Source organism: Seriola aureovittata, chromosome 23 (genome assembly GCF_021018895.1).
Source record: "Seriola aureovittata isolate HTS-2021-v1 ecotype China chromosome 23, ASM2101889v1, whole genome shotgun sequence".
Lineage (NCBI taxonomy): Eukaryota > Metazoa > Chordata > Actinopteri > Carangiformes > Carangidae > Seriola > Seriola aureovittata.
Genome location: NC_079386.1, coordinates 10,105,955 through 10,126,515, shown reverse-complemented (window position 1 = coordinate 10,126,515; position 20,561 = coordinate 10,105,955). Strand labels below are relative to the sequence as shown.

Sequence of the window (20,561 nt, the reverse complement as noted above, 5' to 3'; positions counted from 1 at the left end):
CCAACCTATTGGTGATTAAGGCTTGATGGGGCTGTTACTTCAGCAGAGACATTTCTTGTCCTCTGAGTAAGTCAAAAGAACAATGCAAGAATGTGTCTTGTGCCATTTAAAACTGATGAGCCAAAGCCAGCATGAAGGAGGAGAGGGGAGGTGTAGGTGTTAAATTGATTGGCGAGAGAAAAAAGCATCTGCTTTGCAATAGCTTAACAGTTGCCTCACAAGCACGCCTGCTATTGTTTCCAAACAAGAATACCCACTTCTGTGCCGAGGAGTGTCGCCTTCAGAAGAAATGTGTGAGAGGGATAGAAATTGTTGCATAAGAAACATTTAGAAACATCTTTTTTTTTTCAGCTTTCCAGGACCTTGATCTATTTTCTTTTTTCATAGCTGCCTCAACTCCTTTTCTGTTCTCCAGGCAGTTCAGAGTTAATACGTGGGCAGAGAACAAAAGACAGGAGATATAGGGCTGGAGTCAGCAGCTGATCCAATGACAAAAATGGCACCGAGGCGAGAGGGTCCCAGGTGTAGTCATGACTCAAGTAGCACTCCAAGATAGGGGGTTGTGATTGAGGGGGGCAAGGAGCGAAAAAGAAGCATTGGGGGGCATCATGGGAGCTTGCATCCTGTGTGACAAGCTGCTTGTTGTGTTCATACTCCCTGACAGCAGGAAAAGCAAAGAGACAGGACACCTGACCCCTTCGACCTCCACCAAAGTAAGATGGGACTCAGACTTCTGTTACTGAACAGCAGTGGCATGAGTGTGCACCTCTCTTCTCTCTGCATTTATTTTCGTAACGTTGGTTTGAACCGTTAGACGTCACTAGCATTCAGATACCAGACATTTTTGCTGACTGGAAAGACCAAAATGCTATGAGAAGACATTTGTGTTTGCATTTTTATTTTGTTTTTTTTTTACATACTGTTCAGTCTTTTTAGATCTGCATGGGCCTCTTACACAAGAAATCAGGTTCATCTGCAGAATGCCCACTGCAGAGACAGGCTACAGTTTGGGCTTGTAGATCTACTACACTGATTATGGGATGCCTACATGTAGCAAGTTAGAGCTGAAACTAATTGGATTGAACTTGCTAGTAGAATTCAATATAAGTAATGGTAATGCTAGTCATTAGACGGGGAAAGGTATTAGCAGAGCATTCGTTATCTTGATCCAGATTCATAAGGATTTGCTCGCTTTACAGTCAAAACCTATAGATCAGTAAATGGCACAAAAATCATCCTTAATTGTCAGAATCTTACTAAAGTCCATCTCTGTATATTGGTGTGAGATATAAACTTCTACGCTGTGGCCAAATGAACGAACACAGTCCCGTATTTGTTATTGTGCACTGCATACAATTATCCCTTCCTCGTTGTCACTTGGAATTAGTGGCTCTCTGTGATGAAAAAAAATCCAGCTAAATGGCCGTCTTCTACTGCAATATTCCACGCACCGCTCATCTTTATTATTTCGCCATTCTTTCAAGTCTAACTAGCTAAGTAATGAAGCTGTCAATCACATATCAAAAGCGGCACTCAGCGAAGAGCGGAATTCCATTATCGGACACTTTCCTCCTTTTTCTCCCATGAATTATCCTTCGACAAAAGTATTTGAACCCTGTCTCCTATAAATTACATTTATATAAGACTAATTTGTTTTCCCAATTATGTTGCGATGAGGAACATAATTGCTGCGTGAATTATTTCCCGGGCGATGTTTCCTTCTACAGTGGGAAGTGCTACATTCACCATACGTACCGCACGTTAATGGTTAAGAGGTTGTTGGGGGGGGTAGAGGGACTTTGACACCAGAGACAGGGGTGCTAACCCTGAATTCTCTCTGTGGTTAGGTGTATGAAACAAAAGTACGCTGGTTAAGGTTAGGCAAAAATTGTGGTGTTGGTTAAATGTTAATACAAAGGACCCATAAAACCCTTCGCGAATTGTTGTTCCAATCTTTCCCCAACTGTAACCAAGTACTGTGAGTAGCCTAAAGGTAACAATAAAGGGGTTTTGTCGTTGTTTAGTTGCTACGAGCAGATATTTTAGGGAAACTCACCGAATATTTTACTGGTATATCAATTAAAAAATATTACGTTTCCTCTCAAATGTTGCAACTATTAGGTGATTCCCAACTGAGGACCCAGCTGCCACCCCCTTAGTTTATCCTGTGCTGTAAGAACATCACACTATTTCCTTGGAACTAAAATGTAATGTCGTGCAAGACAGAATCGTCCCTGTGTCCCTGTTGTTGCATTTTTTATAACAAAGCGGTTAAACTAAGGACTTGATTGTACTCATGTTCTCACGCTTGTATAATCTGTGTCTGCTGTGTTTGTTATAGGGTTCATTTCTATATGTACCGGGTGTGGTTGTGTGTTTATGCACTTAAGTCAGGATCAGTATTGTTGTCACTCTCCCTCCCTCCCTCCCTGCTGCTTCTTTCTCTTTTCTCACGCACTCCCCTCACTCCTTCTACAGAGTGACATTTATTAATTAAATATGGTGTACTGCCGCAGGATGTGCTTCCCTTTCCACTATCTTCAGACACTAATAATTACATTGGCATTTAGCTCCGTGATAAGCCGACCCTATGGCCTTTATGAAATGTTCCCTGGGCCCGGATACTGAGCAAAATATAGACTGATGCGTTGCTATATATCGATCCATCTGCCTGTCTTCTCGCTTTTATCTTAAGAAAAGAGGCACTGTTCTTTAGCATGGTTAAAGAATCTTACAACAACACCAGCTGATTTTTACACCATTAAAGGCTGTAATTGAGCTTTGCTGGAAATATGCCCGGTGTATTTCTGCTCATAGATGGGCTTTGTAAACAAACGCAGAGCTGATGAAGAAGTTGTTTGAGGTAAATAAATGCTTCAAGCCATGGGGACCATTTTGAATTATGAAACATACTAATCTTGTTTTTTTTGCCAAACAAAAAGAAAGGTACCTCGAAAGAAATACTAAGATGTTTTAAAATATTTAAAATGTAAACAAATCCATTCACTGCATTGATTATGCAATGATTGGCATGGCCTAGGCTAAATCTGTTGGAAGGGCATGAATCTGAATCTAATACCACTGAATCGTAGTCTGACTTCCAATGACATACTGGACATATTATAAAGATACTAGCGGCAGTTTGAATAAACAAAGAAAAACAGGGAAGAGCTGAGAACTCAGCTGCCTGAGTATTTCCCTTCAAGATTATGCCTCAGCAGATGCATGTGAAGTTAGGCAAAAAGCTTTAGAGTATTAAGTTTGATTCTGCTTTACTTAATTACTTTGCTTCAGGTGGTCTAATCAGCCTGGTACATTGTAAGATTATTATGTGGTTTATCAGCTTCAGGGATGTATCAATTGATGCTTAAGTCACAATTACTGTAAACATGCATTTAGTTTGTAAAAAGCTCCCTTGCCCCAGCTACATTTTAATAAGTTGTCAGCACATAACCTGCCATCTCTTCCCTTGGTTATCTTGTATCATTTCCCCCTGATCCCCCCTCTCCTTTCATGAACATGGAGGGAAAATAAAGAAGTATCTCTCTTGTTTAAATATTATATTTGCAGTTGTAGCACATTTTACCCTTGTCTTTCATTTGACTAATGTTATTTCTCAAAAGGTGATACAATTACTGTCCTGGTAGAAGAATACGGTAATTCCACAGAGCAGTGTGAGGCAATCACTCCAGGTTTGCCTGAATAATATCCGATCACCAAATTAAACTTGAGATTTGAGTCTCTCTTGTTCCAGGATGGTCGTATCTGAAATTACCAGGGAAAGTTCCAGTGAAAACCATCTGTGCTTCAAATTAGACCGCTGGACTCGGGGGGATTGTATGTACCATTCAGTATCGGCAAAGATGACCAGTGTTCTTGCCATCTTGGGAAATCTCCCTCTGACTTCTATTATTTTGGTCGATGTTCTCGACGTCGTCTGTCAAAGGGCCTGATAGAGGATCACCAGCGAGTACTTTTGTCTCTGAACAACATGCTGTGCTGCTGTATTTGTCGGTGGGTACTTGACTGAGCGAAGGATAAAAGCCCAAATTGAATTACAGAGATGCTTTAAATGAGGAAAACTGACATAAGTAGCGGACAGCTTTATTACATATGTGACTCTTTGCTCACGTATGTGTACATTCAGTACGCACACACATGCTGTATGTGCTTTAATACTGTGTAGGAGTGGTAATATTTTCAGTTGTGTGGGTTCATGGTAATAGATGTCTCATCTTTTTGTTTGTGCTGTTTCCACATATTTGCAAGGTGATACATTTCATAACTCCGACTAGAAACCCAATATTCTCTTGCCAGGTGGATATAAGTGGTATTTGTAGAACTGTGCTTCTGGGACTCGCTCGATCTATCAAATAACATAGCACAGTATGTAACCATGTTATTTGATCTTTCGTCTCTTTTCTCTGTAAGGCAATATCTTTGCATACTGTTTTATCAGCCCTTGTGTTAGTTTGACTAAATCAAGTGTGGAGCCTATTTGTCAGGACTGTTTGTGAATTTTTACATAACAGGAGTTGAGTCTCTCAGAAACTGCAGTTCAGACACAGTGTATGGACTAACTGTTCTGCTACATAGAGTAAGAAAAAATGATACATACTTGATTTCTATAAACGGGCCTCTGTGGAAGCAAAGACAGGCCCTAAGGGTTTGAATCTCATAAGCAACGGAATATCTGAGAGTAAAATTTAATCACTTCTATTTTCTTAATGTCAAACTATGTAACATAAATGTGCAAAGAGTATTTATCCCTCATAAAAAATGGAAACTAGATTTCCAAGCAATATAAATAATACGATCCACCGTGACTATCATTTTGTCCACAAAATTGTACTTTTTATAAAACTGTCGGGTACGTCCACTTTAGAGGTGTGGTGGCTTCAGCGATACTATCATGTGTCACCACAGCATGGTGTGAACACACTCCAATGCAGTGGGTGGCAGTGGTGAGTGACTCGATAGCTTGGCAGACACCATAAAACCGCAACAGAGTGCTGTGGGGATAATGTATTTTTGTAGATAGATAGATAGATAGATAGATAGATAGATGGATACTTTATTATTAATAAATAAATAACTAAATAATACTTTATTATTACACTTAACTTCCAAATTGTAGTTTTAAAGTTTTAAAATATATATACTAGTAATAGTTTGCAGGATTGCATGCATAAACACAAGGCTGTAAAGGCAGATTGGAGAGATTGCTTTTTGGGTTCGGCATGATGACGTCTAATATCCCCACCAACCTCTATCGTCTCATTTAGCCACATAGCCTTTTTAAATAATTTAAAACCTTAAAAAAAATCATTAGTAGGATATTTATTGATATATTTTATTTCATAGAATAAAATGTAAAATGTCTTGAGCTTGTGTCTTATTTTAGGGAGCTAATCAAAAACCCAATCTAGAAAACCCATTAATTTCAAGAAAAGGGAACCAGAGGTACAAAAATGCTTTTTGAGTTGTTTCCATGGGATACAATCAGAAACTCCAGAACAAGTGAATAATGGGACTTAATTAAGTTCTTCCAGTTTCTCAAATTCAGTTGGACATTTTCAGATCCAGTAGTATATAGTAGTAGTAAAATAGTTGTAGCATTGAACTGGTAGAAAAATTCAAACTTGCATCTGATCAGACCTCTGTCCTATCAGGTTATGCTCTGTCAGTCATATGATGAAAATGGTAGAAAGGTCAAATTCACATGAGCATGACTACTTCCGTAGTTTTCTTCCCATATGTAAGCTGTTGGCAAAGCAAGAAAAGATGATTAATTTCCATGGTTTTAAAACGGATATTAAATATCTTATTTTGAGCAACCAAGAATCCAAAACATGTCTTGAATTTAAAATCTAAAACAGATAAAAACATTAGATCTCCACATGTGAGAAACAGGATCCAGTAAATGTTTGATATTTTAAATATAAATATTTCAGATTAATTGATCATTAGAATTGACGCAGTTTAATTTTCTGTTGATCAACTAATGGATTCATCAATTGTTTCAGCTCTACCACACTAACTATCTGACCTTTGATGACTCCTTAAACAAAGGTCAAGTTTAAGATATTGTGCAAAGAGCATTTCACCAGTGAAGAAAGTGAAACCTGAATGTTGGATTACAAAAACTGAACTTCCGCCTCAAACAAAACTCCCATTCAGCTCATTTCCTCTCGTTGCACAGGGCGCATTTTGTATTCGTTTCAAACAAACACATTTCAATTTGGCTTTGAAAAGACTACCTAAGCACAAAAGAACTCGCTCACGTTCAAGGTGATTCACAGCACCTGCCTTCCAGTCCAAATGTCCAGGTCCACAGTTGTGTTTATTAGCTTAGCTTAATTGTGCATAGTATCTAAAGGTCAGCGCCTGCTGTGATACATCGCTGCCAAAATGGCTTCCAGGGGACACTGTTTCAGATGAATAAACACTGAAAGCTGCACCACCTTCCACCCGTCCGTCCTCATCCTTTACCTCCCAATGTGCAGCAGCATCACATTCAGCTTTTTCAGGCCTTGCACAAGGTCTTGTGACTGATGGGCATCCACTGGTACGCAACGCCTCACTGACTTCAATTTCAGCTGGCAAAAGGCAGCAGATTAATGCGGTTGTCAGTCCCCCCACCCTCCTTTTTTTCTGCAAGAGCCTATGTTTATTCAGATAGGAGGAATGATGTGTTTGTTCCCCAGTGAATTAAAACATGCAGTATATCTGTATAACTACAGCCTTCTCCGTGATGAATGGTATTTGACTTCTATAAGCAGTAAACTTCTTCCGTTTGGCTGTAAAAGCTGATTTAATGAGAGAGTGACTTGAATAGATAAGCAGATATGGCAGCAGCGATTATTGGGAGGTGAGCTGAATGGGAGATGGGTGATGTGCGGTTTATTATCAGTTATGTAATGCACGTTTTATAAGCCCGGGTCAGCAGGCCCTCTGCAATAGATGTGACATTGTGGGCTTGTGTGCATTCTGTGATATGTCTCAGAATGTATACCTTTTTTTGAGATTTGTACTCTTGTGATGCAGGTCATGTTATAGGTTGTATTAAGAATTTACAACAGAAGAAGCATTATTTGTTGAGTGCCTCTAAAGAGGCTTTATACTGCGTTAGCACATTGAATGTGTTCATGTACCATTTGACAATGAAAGTCATTGTTTTCAGCTGCTCCTTTACAATGTTTTTTTTTACTTTAACTGAAAAGTATTTGAAGATGAGTCTTACTTCTTATCCCCAGGCTTTGTTGGGAGGAGGCCATCAGATTGATCTCACCAAGTTTCAACACACACTCTGGGACACCCTGACCAAAGGAGACGGTGTCAAGGTGAGCTCCATCATTCTTCATTTCTTCCAGGCACTTCTCTCTCTTTTTGCTTTTTCCCATTTTTTTCTAGCTAACTATATTCTTCCTTCACTCCTTCATTCCATTATTCCTTGGATTATGCCCCAGTTATGCCAGAAATTGGCATAGCAAAATTCATTGACTCGTCTATGTGAAATGATCCTCTCTGTCCTGGAACCTTGGTGACATACAGTAGAGGCAATTTGTGGATCTTATAAATGATGGAACATGCTTCTCCAGGACTGTGCACAGGTGACATTTGTTGCCGTTTCTTTTATAATTTATCCATGCTAGTAGGTTGGTAGGTATCGGTCAACCACTTTGGTCCAGTCTGAAATATCTCCACAACCTTTGGATAAATTTCCATGAAATTTGGTATCCATGGTCCTCAGATAATGAAGTCTAATTAATCAGGCGATCCTGAGGCATTTTGTCTTGCACCAACTTGAGGTTGATGTTTGTGGTTCTGAGTGAAATGTCTCCTTATCCAGTGCCATCATACTAATACTTTGGTTTACTTGCAAAACTAATGACATTTCCATTAACCTTAGCTGTACTGGGTGCTACTTGGTAAATGTTAGCATGCTAACACATTTAAGTAAGGTTGTGGAACATGGTGCCAGATGAGGTTTCTGAGGTGTATGTATTGGCTTCTCTATAACCTACAGTTGTCCGCAATGATCCTGTCTGTGCAGATCAGAATAGGGTGAGTCGTATAGTTCTAGTTTGTCATGGCTACCACAATAGTTTCCTTCAGTTTGGACTGTAAAGACAGCTTGCAGTTGGTAAACGGTGTGAATTTGCACGCCAAAGTAGCAGAACCGTACAAATTTACTTTGCCTCTACCTCTGCCTCTGTGGGTGAATCCAATTATTGTGGTGTTTCTATTAGATCATAGTCAAATGAATTGACTACATAAATGATGCGTGACCAAGCCCTTACATTTATCATTGATTGCTTCCTTCATCCACCCATAGTAGATACCAATTCTCTCATACCTTGGTATCTCCACTGACTGTGTGCAATATCCTCCAGGAACAATGTAGGGACAAGAAAAACCTAGACGATAAGCACAAAATGAAAGAAAAATGTAACTCTTTAACCGAAATGAGCAAAAGCTTGATTACTCCGAAGTTGAAAATGTAGCTTCTGTTGATTTGATGCAGCGGTGTTTCTCTAGTTACCAGAGTGTGATTAGATTTAGCTCATGGATATATCCTACCATGACAGCCACAATACAAATTATCGCAGAATACCTTTCTTGAGTGCGAATTTAGAGTGCCTAAACTGCCGGCATAGTTCTTTCTGAGCACAGGTTTATAAACCACATGTTTTCATTTGACAGCTAAGGGCCTAAAAGAAAACGTCTGTGCCTCTCTCCATCTCCTGAACCGAGGACGTGGAGAGTGGGAGATACCATCCTTTCATTTCCGCTCCTCCAGATAAAAAGATGAGAGAGGGAGAGGACGAAAGTGAGGACTATCGCTGGGCAGCAGTGATTGAGTCCCTTCGCTAAGCCACAGCGAGAATCTGCTCAAATAACCCGCGCTGCCGATAAGAAGCTAGTCATTTCCATAGACAAAAAACATTGGAGTTCAGATTAGATTTCACCATCCGCCTGGCTTATCTTGGTGTTGCTCCATCATAGAATGTGAATTTTATAAGGCAAACTCCTGTTCCCCATCTTTTCATGAAAACACCATTGAAATACATAGATTTAAAATAGAATGATTTTATTTGCACTATTATTGTTAGCAGTAGAAGCACCAGTCTGATTTGTGATGCCCACTAGTATTAAAAAAATTCTCTTATTTCCAATATTAGTGTTATTGAAGGAGTAAAACCTGTTCTTATACAGGTTGTTGCTTATAAACATTTTTTCTGACATAGCCATGGAAGTCTAAGAAAACCAAAGCAAAACAATAGGTCTTTTTTATTATACCTTATCTTGGAACTATGAAAATATTTTAACCTTTTTTTTAATTTAACAAAATAAAGTGAATCAATATCAAAGAAGGGCCTTCAATGTAAAGAAAATGTAGTCTAAAGTTAGAAAACTACTACTTGATGCTTTTTGACACTCTATGCTAAGGGTAGTTTGCAATTGCATTTGATTCTCAGCCGTAGACATGTCCCAAGATTTGTGAAAGATTTAATTTTTGTGTGTAAAGTAAAGTTTAACTTTATTTTATTGCATTGGTCTGATAAGTTTTTATTCCAGCTTCTGGATAGTGTGATAGAGTTGATTTATTCATCATTATTCAAAATGACTACAAAACAGCTTGTGAAGTGTCAGTAAGCGACCGCAGCCCTATAAACGTAAATGTCACTGACTGACTGACTGACTGACTGATCAAGTTACACCATTGGTCAGCCAAATGCCACGTGATTGAGTGATAAGGTTACGCCACTGGTCGGGCAGCTGATAATAAAAGTATGTAGCGCAAACAAGCAGTGTTGACAACTTAGTGCCTTTTTTTGCTAGATATTTTTTACTTCTCATTATTTTTTCATAAAAGCGCCTAGCAACAAATCTAGTAAATTTTTGGACAAACCTTAGCTACTTTGACACAGTCTGGCCTTATACTTGTTATCAAAGGATCTTAAGATTTGCTTCCATTACTGTAACTGTCTACTTGTGTATGGCACTTAGGTTCTTCAGGAGTCACAAGACACTCATTTGAGTTTCCATAGTTCTCGGTTTCTTGCTCTTCACTGCGTCATCAAGCATCTCTGTCACATCCATTATGGTCCCTCCATACGGGCAATTCATTTAAATGTAACACAGTTCTTTAATTTTCTTGAGATGCCTAAATCAAAGCTCCTGATTAGGAGAAGAATGTATTATAGAATGTGTTACATTGAAACTGGTGACAGATTTGACCTTTTCACACAGATACAAAAGGACTGGGTCTAATTGTGTTACGTTGAAGCCTTGCACAGTAGCTGCGGCAGCTAATGGCGTATTTGCATTCTACACTCCACACCCTGCTTACGTCCCTTATATAACACATATCCCAGCAACGGAAGCCGTCACAAATACAATGGCCATACAGTGCTGTCTGTCTTGGAAGCAAACATTGCTAATGAGTCACCGCATCTCTCATAAGCCTAATTAGGAGCTAATTTTAATGTGACATTAACCTGCCCTCCCTTGCCTTGTCAAAGGCCTGCCAGATCACTGCTGGCCTCTGTTAAAGTAAATAACGTTTGAAGAGATAGGGATTTGTGTTGCCCACCCCAACGCCATATGTCAAATTTCTTCCACTTTAATTTTTCTTTTCATTTCTTTGAATTTGTGGGTTTTGAATTATGAAAGAACAGATGCATAATTGTTTCCACTTTCCTATCAGCACAAAAAAAGTTACTTGCAAATAGATATCAGTGGTTAAAATGGCAGTAAGTGTTATGGCTACACTCACATCAAGTGTCAACAATGAAAATGAAGACATTGTCTTTACACTTAAAATTTCTTGGAAATGCAAGAACTAAAGTGTCAGCCGTAGCAAAAGCATGCTGTGGGTATTTAGAGAGTGCAACAGAATTAGTGGAGTATTTCTGGGCATTGGGAGTTTTTGCTGTGGAGACTGACACGCTGTTAGGGGTACATTTGTGTGAACATTTAATGGACCCCCTGCTGGTCTCCCTGTCGCCCCAACCCTCCCACCCCTTACCCCACATGTAAAGAAGCCTAAGCAAACCTGACATCAAGAGCATTTGGGGGACTCTCCGTCTGTCTATCGCAGCATTTTTTTTCCTCCCACCTCTCCCCAATCCTTTTTAAGCAAAGACAACTTTGGTGAATATTTCATGGGGTACATTGCCTCAGTTTCACTGTGTCGAGCAGGGAGAGTGGCACGCGATGACGACTGACAGGCCCATACGCCAGCGTCCGCTACGAGACAGCCTTTCTTTTTGGTGTGTTGTCCTGACACTCCCACTCCTTTTTTCCCTCCCGTTTTCCTTCTGTCACAGACAACAGTCCTTGCAGCCGAGAGTCTGGCTGCTGATCACTTAGCTGTTTCTTTAAATTTTAGTATGACTACAGAACTTCTGCCGATCCATCTGATCCTCTTAGTGAAAATGCCAACATATGGATAAAAATCTGTTTAAGCAGAGACTGCAACATTTATAGCACTTAATGATTTGATTACAGGCTTTTAAGATCATACAGAAACTTTAACTGTGCTTCTTTTGCCAACTTGGATATTTATATAAAAGAATGAATTATTTCATTAACGAAAGGGAGGTGTTCTCTTTGTAAAAGGTGGTAATTTTTTCACGGACAAAGCAATGCCTTTGGAAAAAAAAAAAAATCATTCGCTTGTGTGTTACAGAATGATTTCATCTGCCTTTACCTTTTTAGCTTACCTCAGCCTTCCCTTTCATTCAGCTGCGCATTACAAAAATGTGCTGTATCAACCATAAAATAATACCACTAAATAATCACTTTTGTTGTTTCTTTCAGCGCTACTCAAACACCAGTGCCAACCACCCAGTATCACATTTCTCAAGTGCAAGCCTCAATGATTGCCTTTACTGTTATTGGAAGGCTCGCTTCATTTCCCTCCCCAACATTCAATTTCATGGAGGGATGAGAAAATACTGCCTTTCCATGCTACTTATGAAGATTTGACACCACTACAGTATGCTCGCTTTGCTGCCGCCGCTGCATCACCGCTCTCTCCCTTCTCTCCCGCTCTCTTATTTAATAAACAGCGTACTTGCTTGACTTACAGTAGGTTTCCGCCTTGCCTTGCTCAGTGTGACGAGCAGCTGAATGGTGTCACAGTTAACAGGGGCGGCTCTGTTGCTCTGTTGTGACAACATTCGTTTGATGTAGAAGTGGTAGTCCTCGGCTGCCATGTTCTCCCCTTCTGCTCTTTTGCTTTCTTGTTCCTGCTCTGTCTGGATCTCACCGCTGTCACACATTGGGGAAGCCAACTGGCATGACCTGAAAGTGTGACGGCAACACGCAAGCTGCCATTTTTCTCTCCATCCAAATACGCACACATACATACGGAGAGATGCATTAATTTTTCTAGATTAAACAACTTTAATTGGCTCTTGCTCTTGTCTGAACTGGTGTCCCAGGATGCGGCAGCGGGCGCTAGTGATGTATAAAAGATCCTACGTGTTTGTGCATGTGTGTGTCCTTCATTTCCATAAGATTGTGTGTTTTCATCAAGCTAAGGCACATATACATAAATCTGCCATATGTCCATGAATTTACCGTTGACTGCAGGTTTCACAGTCAAGAAAAAAAAAATTCACACATTAACACTCACACTCAAACAAGTGCCCACCAACTTTGAAAAATGCAGGTAGCCTTTTGACTCTATCATTACCATTTATGTCAAAACATGGTTATCCAGGAGATGTGACTCATACAGAAAAAGTTGCAAAATGTGCAGCTCCAGCTACCTTTGTAATCCTTTACAGTATCAAACATAATCTCAACTCGTGTGAAAGTGAAACATGATAACATGTAATAATAGACAGGCACATCTTCTCCTAGCGGAAGAGGATTTTGTTCGGAAGTGCCATTAAAATTAATCAAAAGATTCACTCGTTAAAACCACCATGACTCACTCTGTCACTCTTCTTGCTGCGAGCTGGAGATACAGAAGAGGAAAGTGCCAGCAGCCATGTATGGGATCGGAAAAGGAAAATCACTCGGGGCGTCTTTGTCCTCTGTTTGAACAGTGCCGCAGAAGGGGGGGTGGAGGGTTGGGAGGAGTTGGGGGGGGTGGGTGGGTGGGTGGGCGGGAGGGGGACCAGGGGAAGAAGGGGATAAGAGAGAAGAAGTTTCTCACAGCTGCCCAGCCTGAGGCCCAAAATATGTGGCGCTTTTCCTCATCACCGCGTCACCAGCCATCCGTTCTCGCCTGTCATTATTTTACCTCTCACAGAGCACACACGCCGTCTCTCAGGCACACATATGCACACTTACACCACCACACACTGTCCTTGCGCTGCCTTGATCTACTCTTAAATGCTGCCAGCATCGGATTCTCAAATATGGCCAACTTAAACAGAATGGAAAAACTCACACAACAATTTTTTGTTGATTAAAGGCGCTCATTAAATTTTTATACTGCACGATTACTCTATTACATTAGAAGTGTGGAAAGTGTTGAAGTGGAAATGTTAATGAATCAACTGCGCCCAGTTATTGTTAAATGCTCTCAACCCATTTTTAACACTGGTATCAAATTTTGTAATTTTGTTAATTTTGTACGGGAGATGAATAATCTTTCAAAGCACATTTGGCTAACAGTAAATGCTGTACTGACCAACAACATGAAAAAGTTTGAAAATTAATTATTTGTTACTTCATGCAAATGATAGCAGTTTTTTTGTGGAAACCTTGCAGAAATAACTGAGAAAGAAAAACGGTGAGAAAAGTGCTACTTGGTACATTTTCCTTTAAATTGTTCAAGAACAACGTAAGTTACTTATTTGCTTGCTAACGAGCGATACTGCTCACTAGTTTGCGAGTGTTGACACGCTCGCAGCTGCAAGCAAGAAATGGCAGAGGTGGTTTTGTGAAAATTGTTCACTTCCAGTCAGCCTTAATCATTAGGGATCTGGTCAACAGCATTTATAACAGCAGTGTTGAGCCAAAGTAGATTTGTGCTGAGATTTTAAGCTGTGAGGTGACCTTTGACAGGCAAATGTGAATCTTTATTTCTTTTAAGAATGAAGTTGGTCTTTCTTTAACCTTAACCAAGTAGCTCTGTTGCCAAGTTGAGTTGGCAGATCAGAAAACGCTCATGACTTGTTCTTGGAATAGTCATAAGGCTTCAGAAGTCACCAAAAAATAATTTTCTACCAATAAATATGAGGACTTGGTGTGCTGATTGTTTAGGTCCACTCAAGGTCTACTCAGGGTCCACATCCACCCTTCTCGCTGCACTCCCGTCCAAAAGTTAAACTCTGCAAAGGCTTCCACAAATGTCACAGGCAAGTTCAGTTTGCATTAGCAACAGTGTCACGAAGCAGATGAGATTCTGGAGGCTCTGCAAACACTGTGCTCCTGCCACCTTTAACATTAAACTCTGCCTCTGCAGAGATACCAGTCATGCAATGAACACTGCAGTCTCCACATAAACCTTAAATTTGACTTTAGAACAGCTGAAGCCTGTGTGTTAAATTGCTGCACTGGCCTCTCTCAAAATTAATAGAGAGCTGTTGGACTTTTATACACTGAGAGTTGTAGCTTCATGGTCTGTGCCATCTGTTGTATTGGACTTTGTGGCAGTAACATATCCATCAAAACTCGGTCTCAGGTGAATCTTTGACGACCAATCCATCAACATACTTTCACCTTAGCCAGACATCACTGACTGGCTAAAACAGCGCCTGTAAGACACTGGCTGTAAATAATCAGTCATTGCTACATTTTATGAGATATATCCACCCAGTTCAAAACAGAGGGAAGAATATTGAGCAGTAAACATATATAGAAAGACATGTATGGCCCGCAAATGCAGAGAACACACGTGAAGTGCGTTCAAACAGACCAAAAAAAAAAAAAAAAAAAAGCATGTGACACATTAAATATTAAAAAAATATTCTGTAAAATATGACACGCTCACCAACTGAGCATGCTGCTGAGGGAATTCAACATAACACACATAGAAGGAGGCCGTGTCTCTCCTACTTGGCTGTCATGAATATAGGTCTGCCAAACTGAGCAGCCAAAAAAAAAAAAAAAAAAAACACAGAAAGTATTACGTAAGTTAGGATTCTCTGTGATTTGAACCTTAAGTCGGTGCACAGGCAGCATCAGTTCCTCTGATGTAAATGTGTATAGCCTTCAACTCCCTTGGAGCTTTTAGTCATTTATTTTGATTAGGGCTGTATTTATAAGATAAGTCTCTTAAGTAAGTCGCCTGGGAAGATGGGTTGGCGAGGACGGTAGTGGGGGAACAAAATGAAGTCTGTTTGATGATTATAAATTCAGAAATATCTGCTTGTCAATTAATTAGGTGCTTCCTGGGCATGTGTGCCCCTCTTTTCATTTACTGGGCCCCGGCTCTCGGTGGACAAATACCCGCGGTGCACCCATTGTATGTCTAAGCCGTTACACACATCTCCGGCAGCTGGGGAACGGAGAATAAAGATCCTTCAAAGGCAGACAGTTTTCAAGAGCAAGCCTCTGTTTTTCTATGCTGGATGATTTCTGGGTGCAGCGTATGAGGCTGCTTGAAGGCTTTACTCTGCTGGTGTCTCGTTCTCAGACGCAAACACGAACTCGAGAACTACGTGGAAATGAAAAGATAGGTAGACCATGAGGACTGAGCTGCCTCCATTATTTGTGCCTCCTGCAGCGCATCCGGAGATGTGCAGAAGACTTGTCTTGTTGAGGCCACTCTGGCTAGGTGAGCATTGACTATCATCATGAGGATACTTAAGTTATTTGCAACCACGCTGTTATACAGTAATTAGCTCACATGTTGGTGGTCTGTATCTCTGTCGAGAAGGCATGGCAAGTTTAATAATTGCACCTTCATACTGTATAAGTATTTTATGTAAAGGTAACGCTTGGTCATATTAGGATTTAAAACGGTGGCATTTTGTGGGGAAATCAGTTCATTTGGGTTAAATTGTCACGTTCAGAGAATCAGCTCAAAGAGACGAATGTTATTCTGTCCGAATATTTGTTTGCAGACATTTATGTGACAGGAGTCGGTGGTACAAATGCGTCTTTTGAATAAACCTTAACATCCGAGCTAAGCTCACAAGCTAATGAGTTTGCCAACAGAACAGTAGAAAGAAAATAGATGGAATCTCTGGGGGCTATTGTGACTGACTAGAGTTAGCGATTAGTTCTCAAGCCGCAGCAGTTGACCAGCTAACACCATGTCACCAAGCTTCCAGCCCTGCCAACTTTGCTTGAATTAGCAAATGTTACTTCTTTGTGGTGTATTCATGAGTGATTTGGCAAAATCATTTTCACTTTGGCAGTTGAAGATAGTTAAGTATGTTTTACTTAGATAAATCTAGCTGAAGGAGAACTAGTTTTCACTTGGAGTAAAAAAAAGTTTTGACTATTTGGGATACAAATGCTGGCAAGAAATGCCCACATTTTAAGTTTACACTTTTTTTTACGGATTAAACAAACAAGATATAACATGCTAATGAGTGAGCTTTAGAGGTGCTGGTAAGTAGGTTTTGTTACTGTTGCACAGAGCCAGACTAGCTGTTTTCACCCTGGTTCAGGTACATTGAAAAAACATCAAAAACACAAAGCTGGATCAATACGAATTCCCCTCCTGTTGTCTAACCAGAACTAACAAAACGTTTTAAATTATTATTTTAAAAGACATGTCTCATAGAGTAACTCAGTTAGGCCTACGTGATTCCTTAAAGCTACAATATGCACGTTTTTCAAGCCAAGCTTACCTAGCATGAGACTCGCATGCAAAACACTCTTCCACCACTTCCAACCCCTCTCTCTCCGCGCTCCGAGCTTGCTAGCCTGTGAGTCAGCCATAGTGACGTCTTCCAGCAGCTAATACTAGCTTGAAGCCTTGTGCGAGAGGAGAGGTGGAACAGAAGGACGTTCACAAATTGATTGACATCTGTGAGCTCCCACCACAGCGTTTGGCCTTCTCCGATTGATTAGACCAGTTCTCCACATCAAGACATGTTTTGGAGCTTATTTCAACCAAAAATATTAGGGAAAAAAAGTTACTGTTGCTTTAAGGGTTTTCTATCGTGCGCGACCATTTCTCACATTTGTATTCAGTCCGGTCTTTTCCAAATATTCTGAACTGCAAATACTGCATGCAATGTCACATTGATCCTAAGCAGGTTTTTGTTCTCTTCAGAGGTGGTGAGTCACATTGCATTTGGCGACGCCTCTCACTTGCACAGTTGAGTGTTACAGTCTGGTTTCCATTGAAAGAAAAAATAACAGCATGTAACATGGGACAAGTCATCAAATCAGACTTATATTTCCGCTGCCCCATATGTGGGAATCTTGTTATATTCAGTCATCCTCAGCCTCATGAATGCTACAGGAAGAATGGATGTTTTGCACAGTTTTTTTTACTGTTCTCTTAAAACAGAAAATGCCTACAAGCATCAACAAAAAGATATAGCACAACAGTGATACGCATTTTTCTAACCTCAGGTAGATTCCCAACTACAGATAAATTTCAATATTTTGATATTTGGTATATCAATATTTTACCACTGCAGCTTAGCAATCAGCAATATTTACTCTTGTAATGATTTAGTGATCATTTCCCTCCAAAACCTTCCACAAGGTGAGGATACAATGTGTCTTGGATCTTTCTAAATGATTTTGGCGTCTTAAAAGGAAAATTAAAGACCTAAAATTGTTTTGGCTCTGCCTGCTTTTCCCTTGTGACCTAAAACAGAACACTAGCATCCAGGCATGTTGTCTTTCATCATTAAACTGTCTTTCAAAGGCTCCAGGGAGCCTCCTAGAGCACAGAAAGGAACCTTGTATTTTGCAACATCAAGCGCACAGTGTCTGCTGGGAGGCGCATATTAGAGTCATGGACTTGTGCTGAAAGGATCTTTTTAAAATCACTTTCTCTGTCCCACACACACATACATGCGCACTTTTATTGTCGCTGTATACATTAGTGCAGGTGATACCCAAGGTCTTATAAGTGTATAGATCTTTGACCTTGTTTTCTCTCCCTCTCTGCTTCCATTATGTGCTTGTAGATCAAAGACACACATGGTGCACCAGACAGTCTTGTCGGTGAAGATCCTCATTTAATGGCAGCTGACAGAGGTAAGTTATTAAACCTTACCGCCATCATCTTTACCCCCACTGCTCTTGTGCACCTGCCTGAAATCCCTCTGTGCTGCTTGTCATCAAGACATAAGATCAAGTGACATTATATGCCTGTATGTGTGTGAAACTTTTTGATTGTGCTCAAAGCTAAACACCAAGGATGGAACACACACACTTATTCATGGCAAAAAAAATAAATTAAAAAAAAAATAAAAGGGCTCACCTATGAGAGAGAAGAGTCCAGAACCACAAAAAATGATTGCGTTATTTGGAAAGTATGGAGTGGCGAGATGTAAACATACAAACATGCAATCAAGACCATCTTCTTACTCTGTAGGATTACGTCTAATTAAATCTTAAAAAAAACAAACTCATATTACAAGCTAATAAGGTCTGATTCACTGTTAATCAATAGAGAATAAAACAGAATAAAACGGAGCACTAGCTTTCGGAGACCCATTAGATGAAGAAAATGACACAGGTGTTGCATTCAGTCAACTTTGAAAACGACACAGATAGAGAAGTGGTAGTAACAGGTGGTCCTATTTGAGTTCATTGGTTACCATCACTGTGCAGGAAACCGAGCTCTAACCAGGCAGTGCGACACTCACACAAGCAGAAATGTGTTTGTAGTTATTTTTGTAACGGTTTGGTTCTGGTTTTTTATCATCCAGTCTAAATTTTCACAATGCATTAAACATGCATAAGTCTGATGAGCTTTGACAATATGCAATAGGCCGCTTCCTCTCCTCTCCTGTGATTAGCATTTGAAAATGAATCAATAAGATTTTTGATAATTTATGAAGAGATTGATATTTGTCATGTAGAAATGCGTTTTTGTTATTTTATGCTACAACTGGGCAAGGCTCCAAAGTCCAAAATGTACAAATTCTACATGTAGTGGCTTACACTGAACAAAAGAAATAAAAATATCAATATTTGAATAGATAAATAAAACAATCATTCTCTGTAGCGACAGTTTGTAGCAGTAGCAGGCCCAGAAATGTAGCAATGTGCCAGAAAAATGCATGGAAGAAGACCACTGTGACTGCCAGCTACTAAACATGGATGTACCGTAAATAATGCATAATAGTAATGAATTGAAATGTCTTCCAAAAATTAGCTTTGGAAATGATTTATAAGGAAGGAAATGCATTCAACATGTTTATTAGGCTTCAAGGATACCCACAATGTGTTTTGGTGAGTCTAAAAATAGCTTTGTTTACAAAAAAAAAAAAAATACACAAGTACAGATCTTTGGTGCTACTGATTCATATGGATGCATGTGTTATATACCATTTTTGAATATTTGATATCCCCTGGAATGTTTTCTGAAACATAATTTTGTGCCTTGGAAATGTAAAGGCACAGGAGCTGAGAGGGAATTCAACAGCAAATTTAGCTACCCAAAATATTCTATTGAATAGAAGTACAGTGGCATACCTAGAAGCTTGGCTATTGTGTGAAAATAACAAACAGATTATCCATGCATAAGAGCGCTTTGTTTACCATACCTCCTGCGCCTATTCCTTTGGCCATAGTTCCAAACAAATCTAAGGGAGAATGCACTTAGTGTAGATGTGGGGCTGATGCAGAAGAGTGTTTGTGCGTTTCATGTTTTGTTTTCAAGGTGATGCAGCTAGTTTATTCCCCCTTCACACCACCAGCATATTATCGCGCTCCAGCTGCTGTGGGGAGACGGGCCCTGGTATTTATGGCTAGCATAAAAAAGTGTGTGCATTCCCTGTCACCTTCCAGCTCGAGATTTACAGCACATTTGACAAACACACTGAAATAAAAAAAAATAAATAAAAAGAAGTGTTCGATTTGTATAGGAGTTTAGAGCTTGTCTGTTGTGCATGCTCCCAGCGGATTCTGCTGTTAGTACATGTGTGTGCGCATGTGTCTCTCTGTCTATGTACGCCCCCCCGCTGTGTGAGAATGTGTCGATCTGTCTGCCTGTGTGCGCATGTGTTGTGTCTGTGTGTGTGTGTGTGTGTGTGTTTTTTGCGTGTGCAAGCGAGTGTGTGCACACCGAGCCCGCCTGCTCTGAAACACCAGCAACAGATAACAGATGGTCCCCCTGCATTAGAAGTGTTTTATTTCCCTGCGGAAGCCAGATATGTCAAAAATAAGCATGTGCAACATTAGTCATTTGGAATATTCATGCCCCTGCCGTCCGATGGTTTCCTTTTTCACAGCCAAAATACCACCAGCCCAATTCTCCTAAGGAAGTGAGGGGAATAAGGGGGAGAAGGGAAAAAGCAGTCATCAGCTGAACTGATGGGGGAAAAGGCTGAGGCCTACATGCGGCTTTAATGGGGGAGCTTTTTTTTTTTTCCTCTACTGGCCGCTTTTTTAGCACGCCAGCGCTGTAATTAAAAAGCAGTCTACAGTCTGTAGATGTAGATGTGTTC

The 20,561-nt window shown here is 40.1% G+C and overlaps 1 protein-coding gene across 2 annotated transcripts in view; it reads left to right on the top strand.

The window, feature by feature from the left end:
* The window catches only part of LOC130164416 (glucosidase 2 subunit beta-like), a 119,279-nt gene that overhangs the window by 29,976 nt on the left and 68,742 nt on the right, over positions 1-20,561 (top strand). For both annotated transcript variants that reach the window (XM_056369146.1, XM_056369147.1), the window contains exons 9-10: positions 7,257-7,343; positions 18,072-18,141. In XM_056369146.1, coding sequence (XP_056225121.1) covers positions 7,257-7,343; positions 18,072-18,141 — 157 coding nt within the window. The remainder of the gene's footprint in view (positions 1-7,256; positions 7,344-18,071; positions 18,142-20,561) is intronic.